This window comes from Aethalodelphis obliquidens, unplaced genomic scaffold, assembly GCF_003676395.1.
Source record: "Aethalodelphis obliquidens isolate GAN/ISIS:26980383/991018 unplaced genomic scaffold, ASM367639v1 scaffold6, whole genome shotgun sequence".
Classification (NCBI taxonomy): domain Eukaryota; kingdom Metazoa; phylum Chordata; class Mammalia; order Artiodactyla; family Delphinidae; genus Aethalodelphis; species Aethalodelphis obliquidens.
The window spans coordinates 74,629,167-74,639,291 of record NW_020837950.1 but is presented as its reverse complement, the minus strand read 5'-3'; the positions used below and the strand labels follow the sequence as shown (position 1 = coordinate 74,639,291).

The window sequence follows — 10,125 nt, the reverse complement described above, 5'->3', positions numbered from 1 at the left end:
ATGAAGATCCCGCATGCCGCGCGCAGCCAAAAAACACCCCAAAAACAAAACCAGGGCTTCCCTGGTGGCACAGTGGTTAAGAATCCGGATGCCTGCCAATGCAGGGGACACGGGTTACAGCCCTGGTCCGGGAAGATCCCACATGTCGCGTAGCAACAAAGCCTGTGCACCACAGCTACTGAGTCCGTGTGCCACAACTACTGAACCCGTGTGCCACAACTACTGAAGCCCGTGTGCCTAGAGTCCGTGCTCTGCAACAAGAGAAGCCACAGCAATGAGAAGCCCGTGCACCGCAACGAAGAGTAGCCCCCACTCGCTGCAACTTGAGAAAGCCCGCGCACAGCAACGAAGACCCAACGCAGCCAAAAATAAATAAATGAAATAAATAAATTTTTAAAATAAATAAAAATAACAAAACCAAAAACCTCGACGTTAACCCTGGCCCTTTCTGCCCCTGCTCCACAATCACCCCAGGGCCAGGGCAGAGCCCTATCACAGACTGGGTGCTGCGCCCCTCCAGCTTACTCCGGAGAGCTGCTCAGGGCTGTGCGGGTAAACGGAGGGCGCCCAGCTCTGGGGAGGGCTGGGTGCATTCGGGGCTCTGGGTGTGGGCGGCAGGACCCCTGGCTCACCACTTGGTGTTTGCAAGGTCACTCCATCCCTGCTTATGTGAGGGGTGGGTTGCTGGCCCCAGTCCTAAAGCCTGCACTTATGCCGGTGTAAGTGCACCTGCAGGACGCCCACCGTCCTTCCTGCCGCGGGGCATGAGGTGCGCTTTGTGCCACAGCGGACAGCACAGGTGCTGGTGCCGAGGTGTAACTGCAGGGGAGGGGCGTGGTCCCCACCTTGCCTCCGACTACATCTAGGCCTTTTGGGGGACCCCTCCCCCAGCCATACCCGAGACGGGCCACCTCCCGGTGCCCGCGGGGTCCACACTGCCTGTGAGTGTGGGCACCACCGCGCCGCGAGGAGTGCGGGGAGAAGTGGGCGGGGCCGACGAAGTGAGTGAAACGTCGGGGTCCCAGGCCGAGGGGAGCCCTGCGGCGCCGCGTGGGCCGGACGGCGGATGGGGGGAGGAGAGAGGCCAGGGGAGCAGCGGGCGTGTCCTCGAGCTGGACCTCGCTCCGGCCCGACGCGCAGCTGTGAGCGAGTCCAGAGCTCCCCGGGGAGATTCCGGAGGACGATGAACCGCGGGTTGGGGTGCTGGGACGGGGGAGGATATATGGGGTGATGGCCTTGCCCGGGACCCGTCAAGTCTCCACACGCGGAGCCTCAGTGAGCCCCTGCCCCCAGGTGGGAGGGGCGGTGTGGGTGCCGCTGGCGGCCCTGGGTCGGCGCTGGCTGGTCCAGGCCCGAGGAAAGCGCGAGGTGCCGCCCCTAGGACCTGTTCCATAGGGCAGGTCTCCAACAGGGCCGAATCACCTCCTCCAGGAAGACTTCTGGGAGCCCAGGCTGGGCCTGCTGCCTCCTCGCCTAACCCCTCACCTACCCAGCTCTTACTGCATCTTCTCCTGTGCGGGGACTTTCCGAGTGGGAACCGGCAAAGGCCATGCCGGGGAGGGAGGAGACGGGCATCTCAGGCCTCCTCCCTCTGGGAGCCCAGGACCCCACCCTTACCTTCCTTTAGAGCCGAAGACAGAGCCTGGGCCGCTTCTGCCCTCAGCCCTGAATCCCCTCTCGTGCACCCAGGCTCCTAGGGCCCCCCCTGCAGTGCATCCCTCCTGGACCAGCCCCCATTCCCCTTACTGGCCCATCCTCCCGACTGTTCTTCCTCACTGCCCTTTGGGGAAGCCCAGCTCGTCCCTGTCCCTGAGCTCCCAGCCAGGGGCTCTGGGAGAAGGGGTGGGGCCTGAATCCAGAAGGGACTTAGGGATTTGGGGGAAGGCGGGGTCTGCTCCCAGCGTTTCCTCCACCTGCCCACCCCAGCCTCAGCTTCCCTGGCCCTCAAATGAGAACGGCTGTGCCCAGCTCCAGGCACTGGGGGAAGGATTCTGGTGAGAAGCTTGGGAAAGGCTGGCTTGCTCCCCCTGCCCCCACCCCGGGAGCCTGCCAGGGGTCCCTCTGAGGAGGCCCAAGGGAAGGAGACCTCTGGGAGACTACTTCCTAGCCTCCCCCATGCTGACTGGGCCTGGGCTCCCCTTCTCCGGGCCCCGTATCCCATCCTGCCCGCCCACCTGGCCACCACACACACTGATTTGGGGACACGCCCGTGGCTCTCCGCGGCATCAGGAAGCACCCCCACCGCTACCCAGGTTGAGGAGGTGTGTGAGGCCCTTCTTCCTCCAGAACGCCCCTCACACCTCCAGGATGACCTGGCCTTGACCCTGCCTCCTCTCTTGCCCCGTCGTCGGTCACTGGGGTGGATTCCAGCTGCCACCAGAGTCCCCAGGCCCAGCATTCGGGGCAGGAGGCTGGGAGTGAGGGTCAGGGCTGGAATCCTCCCCCAGCCAGATGCTGCCGCTCCTCAGACCCCGGGCGGTGGCAGGTTCAGACAGCTCCCTTCCGGCAGTTTCTGGGTCTGTGAGGCCTGGGGACAGATGACTTCTAGGGTGATCAGGTGCTGGAGGGCCAGGCCTAGCCCAGCTTTGCGACCGGCATCCCAGAAGCCTTGGCTCCTCTGCACTGAGACGGCCTGGTGTGTGCCAGGACCAGGGGTAGTTCTGGGGGTCTCTGTCACTGGGTCCCTCCCCCAAAGCTGCCCTGGATTCTAGTCTGGCCACAAGACCTTAGCCAAGTCCCTTAAACCTCTCTGAGCCTCCGTTTCCCCAGCTATAAAACGGAGTTGGCAGTAGCGACCTCTTAGGGTGGTTGTGGGGTGTGATGAAGGATGTGTATTAAGCCCTGGGGAGCAGTGGGCTCTGGGTGGGGGCAGGAAGTGGCAGGGATATTAACATCAGCCCCAAATCAGCAAGTGCTTCTAACCCGGGGCCCTCCACATGGGGAAGTGGGGCAGGGCCTGTCCAGTCACCATCGGTCAGTATCAGAGTCACATCAAAGAGAGCACAAGCCACCCAGCCAAGGGCATTGGGGGCCTTCTAAAAAGTTTATCACTCAGAAAAAACTGTCTCCAGAATACAAGAAAACAGCAAAATCAAGATGCATGAAGATGTAATAGACGTCTGCATAGTCAACCTAACGTCAACACCATTTTTAAATTTAACATAAGAAGAAAGTTCATTATTCTTGTGACCAATGTGTAGGGTAGATTTTTTTCTCACCTTACAAGATTTTCCCACTCTACTCAATGACCCTGGAACAATTTAGACGACAAATTGAATTAATTTCTTGTAGCCAAAAATATCCAAAAGCAAGACAATGAAATTTTCTTTTAAAAATTTTTTACAGGAAAAGAAAGTTATGGAGGAGGGTTGTAACGCAGATTCAGGCACTTGCTGTGGTGTCAGGTGCGGCCTCCAAAAATGAGAGGGTCTGGACCTCTGACAGCTCAGGGCCTCCTCCAGTCCCAGGGGCTGGACCCAGGCTCAGGTGGGGCAGGACAAGGGGCCCGGCTTGGCCCCGCTGCTGCTCCAGGGGCCCTAATGGCTGTTCCTAAGCGCCCTTTCTTCCCCGAGGCCTGGGGAGGATGAACCTGGAGTAACCGGCAGATCTCCCTTCCTTGAGCAATAGGTGCTTCGGGACTCACCCCAACACCTCTCTCCCAGTCCTACCGTCTAGGATTCTCTGGCCTAGGCCTTCCTGGCCTGCTTCCCTACCTCTTCCAGGAAGCCTTCCGGGCCTTCCAGGCCATGCCCAGGTGGCCTTCACTTGGCCCTGGCTGCCACACACAGTCATAAGATGGAGACCTCCTAGTCTCAGGCTGGATGCCCTGAGGGCCTGAGTCCGGGAAACCCACCCCTGCCCCCCACGCTGAGGCCCCCCGTCAGTCATCCAGCTGCTTCTAGACCCAGAGGGCAGCAGATCAGGCTCTGGTGAGTGTGCCCTGAGCCGCCTCCGTCGGAGGGTGAAGAGGCCTCTCAGATCATAGCCCACGTGGCTCAACAGGGTCCTGAGTGATGGGGGCGGGGGACATGGCAAGGTCAGAGCAGTGACCCCGGCTGAGCCGTGTTACTGCCTCTGATGGAGCAGTGGGGTCCTGGCTTCGGCCCCACCAACTCCTCCTTCTTCCGAGGGGCCCAAACCGCAAATCTGCCCATGTCCTCCCCTGCTCAGCAAAAGCCCAGGATTGGTGCCTGTGGGGACCCAGCCCTGTTCCCCATCTGCGCTCCACCCTCACCTCTCCAATGGGATCATCACCATTTCTAAGTAGGCTGTGTCTTTGTAGCTCTGGTACCCCATTTTCCACTGACATCCTGCCCGCCCGCCAAGGCCCAGTCAGCTCAGCCAGCTTGCATTGCTCCCAGACCTGCAGCCCCCCAGGGTTAGGATTAGGGCAGGTCTAGAGGGTCTGGGTGCTCATCTTTGCCCAGTTCAGGTGCAGGATCCAGCCCTGAGCTGTCCTGAACTCCTGGAAGCAAATGAGCACACCAGCAGAACCCAAGCCACATGTTAAGTCTCTGGGGTGAGGTTAAGTTTGAGCTTGTGCTGGCCTGGAATCCGCCCCTCCCCAGTCTCAGAGGCAGGAGAGGTTCTGAGAGGTTTGCTGACTCCTGCAAAGAGTCCCAGACTCTGCTCTGAAAATGTGTGTGAGGGTGGGGGCTGGGGGGTGCCCCTGTCTGGGAAGGCTGCCTGGAGGAGGTGGCTCTGGGTGGGCCTAAGAGGAGACAAGAGCCGCCAGGGCTCTGGGTCAGGTCATGGCGGTGGCCTAGGGTGGGCGCTTTGGGTCCTGCTCACCTTCCCCCAGCTTCCACTGCAGACTCCAGAGAACAGGAAGAGCTGGGAATGGCCGGGAAGCCAACCCCCCCGCCGTGGGGTGTCAGCCCCCACCCCCAGCCCTGGTGGTTTGAAATGCCCAGCTCAGACCAGGACCCGTCTTCCCCACTCCCCCCGCCATTTGGGGCGAGGTCTGCCCTGCCTGTGGTCCTTTCTGGGCCAGGACGCTCTCTGGAGGACTAGGGCCTGGCCGCCGGGTGCGTCTGTGCGGGGGGCCCTGCTTGGACCTGGAGTGCCCACGCACAGTGGGGCAGCTCCTGCAGGCAGTGCTCCAGCTGCCCCAACGCCTTGGCCGCCGGGCCACAGTGGGAGAGGAGGCGTTGGGCGGGGCGCCCCCTGGTGGCCATTAGGGGCTGCAGCAGGGACCTCGGAGGAGCCCACCCGGTGCCCTGGTGGGGAAAGGGTAGTGTCCCCCAGCCCTGCCCCACCCACCCGCCTCCGGGGTGGTAGTGCCCCACCAGCATCATCAGCCTCCAGGGCACTGACATCTTTCTCCTCTCCTTCCCGCGCCCCCGCCCCGTGTGGGTGTCCACCTGCCTGCCTGCCTGCCTGCCTGCCTGCCTGGGGGGGTGGGCCGGGCCTGGGGGCAGGCTGCTGTATGCGGGCATATTTGTGGGGCAGATGAGTCACGGGTGGGGGCCGGCAGCAGGGGCACCACCAGAGGCCAGGGTGTGTGGGAGTGGCCTGAGCCGAGCCTGCGGTGGAAGGGGCAGGACGGGGCAGGACGGGGACGGGAGAGGAGGCGGCCTTCTCCCCACCTCCCCGGGGACCAGGCTCAGGGACTTTTCCTGTCCCAGGGCCTCCCCGACCGCTGGGACACAGAGAGCTCTGGGTGCTCCCACCCTACACCCTCCCTCCTTGGACTTGGTGGCCTGCCCTGCGGGGATGCTGCAGCCTGCGTCTGGGTCCCGAGAGACTGTGGGGGACCCACCCCCACCCCCCCCCCCCCCCCTGCCCCCGGGGGCCCGGGGGGGGGGGGGGCGGCCCCCCCCCCCCCCCCCCCCCGCCTGTCGCCGGAAGCTCGTGGGGGGAGGTGCTGGAGCACTCCCGTGGCTTTCTCCCCAGGCCTGTGTGTTGCCCCGAAAGGTGGTGGGGCGGGGTCCTGGCAGCTCCCCAGCCCCTCTCCAGCCACCAAACCACGGCGTGCCATGGGCGCTGTGTGTCCAAGCTGCCCTCCCTGGAGGTGGCCCTCCAGGCACAGCCAGCTGGGCCGGTTCCTCCCAGCACCCCCTTCTGCCTCTCGCGTGACCCTTCTAAAGGCCCGTGGCCCGGATGGGCTGCCTGCTAACTTCTGTGAGTCTCGGTTCCCCATCTATGACATGGGATCCTGCCCCCTCAAGGGAGTGTCACTCGAAGGACTGTCATGGGGAGTGGAGGGGACGGCCCTCAGGAAACAGAAGCAGGGACGAGGACAACGATGGTGACGACGGGGAAGCTGAGGCTCCGGAAGGGCACCTGCTCGAGGTCCAAGGCTGGCTCCCGAGGGCTAATTCCAAACCCCTGCCCCCACCAGTCCCGAGCCCCTGCTGTAGGTGGGCAGCAGTTCATTCCTTCTAGATCCTTCCTGAGCGGGAAACTCTGCCTTGGACCAACCCCTCCCCACCCCCAGGTCCTGGCTCTACCCTTGGGGTGGGGACAGCCCTGTAGAAGGGTAGAGTGACCACACGTCCCCCACTTAGCGTGGAAAATCCCAATTTCTGGGCAGATGGGACGGCTACTGACCCTCGTTGGGCGCTCCCGTGGCCACAGGCCTTCCTGCAGGACAGCTGGGGTGTGGGCTGCCGTCCCCTCACACTGCACAGAAGCGGCCCAAGGCTGGCTTGGAGACCACCCCTCTGTCCGCTGGGGTCTAGGCCGTCCCTCTGGAGGGCAGCTGTGTCTGGGCCGAGGGTGAGCATCGGGGCAGACCCTCCTTCCTGGGTCTCCACTCCCTCTCCCACCCCGACCTGGTGAGTGAGGACCACCACGTCCCAGGTCTGGAAGGTGACAACTGCGGGTACCTAGAGGGAGGGGGACCCCCAGAGTGTAGCTTCACGGGGGCTTCCTGCAGGGGGCTGACTTCCTGAAGGCACTGCTGTCCAGCCAGCGACACAGGCACCGCCATCCACAGGAGTGGGAGGGACTCTGTCCAGGTGGGCAGGCCTGGTCTTGGGCAGCTAAGGACACAGGTCTCCCTGGATGCCACTTCTCTTCTGCTCCCAAAGGACTCAGCGCTGCTCAGAGGAGCCCCCGGGCTCTGAAACACTTTCTCACCTACCAGAAAGAAAATGGGTGTGGTGGCCACTGGGGCCTCTTGCAGCCACGCCCCCATTCTCTGGCCTCCCAACGCCCACCTCAGAGGGACTGGACACCCAAGTCCCAAGGGAAGGCCCCATCGCCTTGGCAACCCCAGCATTTGGTCTGCCCTCCTGCATTCTCTCCAGGGCCCCAGGTGGGGTGTAACAGAGCACTGCCCACCCCAATGCACACAGACGCCAGGGGTCTGAGCTGAAGACACACGAGGAGAGGAGCTGGGCAGGGTGGGCGGGCAGTGGGGAGGCGGAGCCGTCGCAGGCAGTGGGAGCTGGGGCTGGGGGGCGGCCACCCCTCTCCTGGGGGCTGGTGGGAAGTCAAGTCCTGCCCTTTGACTGTCCCAGGAGTCCAGAAGCCCCCAGCTTCCTAGAGGACAATGAACTTTAGCAAGAGCCCCGTCACCTGCCAGTTGGAGAAAAAGAAGTCCATCCATGTTCACATGAGGAACAAGAGTGTCTGCAATCCTTAAATAGATTTATGGAAATGGTTTTGAATTACAGCATTTAGAAAATAAAAATAATCTGCATACATAATATACCCTCCATTATATGCTTTTCTTCTCCCACAGAAGCTGTTTTTGTGCGTGTGTATTCCAGTGTCAAATAGTAATTGGATTTTATCCTATAAAAGAAGCAGTAGGTATGTCATCTCTCTAAAAATAAAACTGCAATCGTCATTGCAATGTGAAGCCTGAGATTTAAGCCTGAGGAGGTGTCTGTGCTGGGGCCCGGGGCCACTCTGGGGTCTGAGGAGGTGGGCCAGGGTCCCAGGGGTGCAGAGGGAAGGGGAAGTGGCAGCCAAGCGGGCAACATCCGGGGGTCCTCAGCCCCCTGGAGAGCCCTGGCCTCGGAAGCTGGGAAACCTCTGCCCGCCGCCTGACCCCGCCATCGGCTGGTGGACCGGGGCGGGCAGACCGCAGCAGGGGCGCGCCTGCTTGCCCAGAGGACCACCAGGCCTGCTTCTGCATGTCCCCTCTCCGACAAGCAATGAGACTCATGTTGCTGAGACAAGGTCCTGAGGGGAGCAGGGGGCGGGCAGCTGTGGGCTCAGGGCCCTGGAGAGAGAAAAGCCTAGGCTTTCTGGTTTGGCCAGCGTGTGGGGAAGCCCTGCGGTGCCCCAGGCCCCCCCGACCCCGCCGGCCCCCAGAGGTGTCCACCATCTCCCCAGACTCAGCCCCAGGGGCCGAGGCTGCCCTGAGCTCAGACACCATCCCTACTTTCCCCTTGCAGGGCGGACCTTCTGCTACGGTCCAGCCTCAAGGCCGCATCTCAGCAGGGCAGGGGGACAGGCGGATGGGCGGGAGGAAAGCCCACCCAGCCCAGGCAGCCGCCTGGCACCCCCAGGTCCCCCCACTGGCTGAAGCTGACCTCCTGTTGGCCCCTGCGGCTGGCCTGGGGTCCCCATGGGTGCGGAGGCCAGGGCGGGTGGGGTGGAGGCCCTGGACGTTCTGGAAGTCAGGGCGGCCTGCAGCCCTGGCAGCGGTGATGGCGGCAGCTGGATGAAATGCGGTGAAGACCCTCCCGTGGCCGGAGGCCTCCTCCTCGGCACCTCCTCCCTGGCGTCCTTTGGGGCCCTCGCGGGCTTGGGGCACCGTGTCAGATGCCCGCCTTGTCGCTGTAGAAGGGCGTGACGTGGAACATGTAGCAGTGCGTGCACACGCGGACGGGCTTCACCTGCCCGTAGCGGGGCAGCGGTGCCGAGTGCGAAGAGCAGCGGGAGCAGAAGATCTGGAAGGCGAAGGGCGGGAGGCGGGGCCAGTGGGCTGGGCAGGGCTCCCAGCAGCCCCTGCGCCTCACCCCTTCCTGACCTTGGCCTCTCAGGGGCGCGCAGCAAGGACGGGGTCGGAGCCCCGGGTGCCGCCGTCCTTCCTGCCCTTCCTCCCACCCAGAGCATCCCGGGCGTGCGCGGGTGGGTGTCTCCCGGCACCCCGCCCCGTGGGGCTGGAACCTTCAGGAAAACCTGGCGCAGGTCTTGGTCAGGAGGCCGCGCCGACGGAGGGGGTCCTGGCCCCATACCCAGGCTGCTGCAGGCTCCTACTCAGACCCTCCATCCCCTCCCCGTCCTCAGGTCTGAAGTGGCCAGGACTGGGCACTGCACCACCACACCCAGCGGGCGGAGTGCCTGGAGTCCACACCCCGTGCCAAGGCAGAGCAGGGCCCAGGGCTCAGGCGTGTCTGCACAAGGACCCCGGGGCATCGGTCCGGACTTCCGGACCTCGGCGCCACGTCTGTGACGGCCCCTGGGATGCCCGCAGCGACAGCCCGAGGGGCCGCGGGACGACCTCGGCCGCCCCACCCACCTTCCCACAGCTCCGGCAGTGGTGCTTCCTGCGGATGACGGTGAAGGGGGCTTTGCACGCGGTGCAGAAGCCGCAGGCCTCGTCCGGGACCCACTCGGGCGGGTCTATGACAACGACAGGGGGGGACACGTCAGCCAGAGGGACCCGTGCGGTGGCGGCAGTGGGGACCGGTGACTGGGGTGGGGGTCGGAGGCTGGCGGCTGTGCAGGAGCCTCTGGTGGGGCAGCCTGCCCCCAACTCCCCCCCTCCGGTCCTCCCTGAGGCTCGGTACCGGCTGCGGTTTCAGGAAACTGACGGTGTCCCATGGACGGGTCAGTCTTTGCAGCTGTCGGCCGTGCTCATCGATCGGACCCCAGCTGCGGCCTGCACCTCGCCCCAGGACTCGGGGCACGGGCAGGGAGCGTCCACCCGGACAACCCTCTCCCGGCCGGCACCCAGCCTGGCAGGGCCCTTGGGCAAAAATGGGGGTTGGGAAATGAAGAAATCAGCCCCCTCTGTGGACCCCTCCGTCAATCAGCCCCGCCCACCCCAGCTCCAGGGCTGTTCTCAGGTTCCTGAGGAGAGGCCCCGAGGCTGGCCCTGGCCTCTCCCGACACCTGTGCAGCCTGGCAGCTGCCTGTGGGCCTGTCCCATGTCACTTCTCCAGGAGATCACGGGGGAAGCCTCTGGGCCTCTGCTCTGGAATTTGGGTGGGACGGTGTGTG

At 63.8% G+C, this 10,125-nt stretch overlaps 1 protein-coding gene across 1 annotated transcript in view; it reads right to left on the bottom strand.

Annotated features, from left to right (window-relative positions):
* Positions 1-7,586: 7,586 nt before the first annotated feature.
* The window catches only part of ZFYVE28 (zinc finger FYVE-type containing 28), a 111,230-nt gene continuing 108,691 nt past the window's right edge, over positions 7,587-10,125 (bottom strand). The window contains exons 12-13 of the mRNA XM_027103926.1: positions 9,422-9,525; positions 7,587-8,849 (exon numbers count right to left, since the gene is read on the bottom strand). Coding sequence (XP_026959727.1) covers positions 8,718-8,849; positions 9,422-9,525 — 236 coding nt within the window. The 3' untranslated portion in view covers positions 7,587-8,717. The remainder of the gene's footprint in view (positions 8,850-9,421; positions 9,526-10,125) is intronic.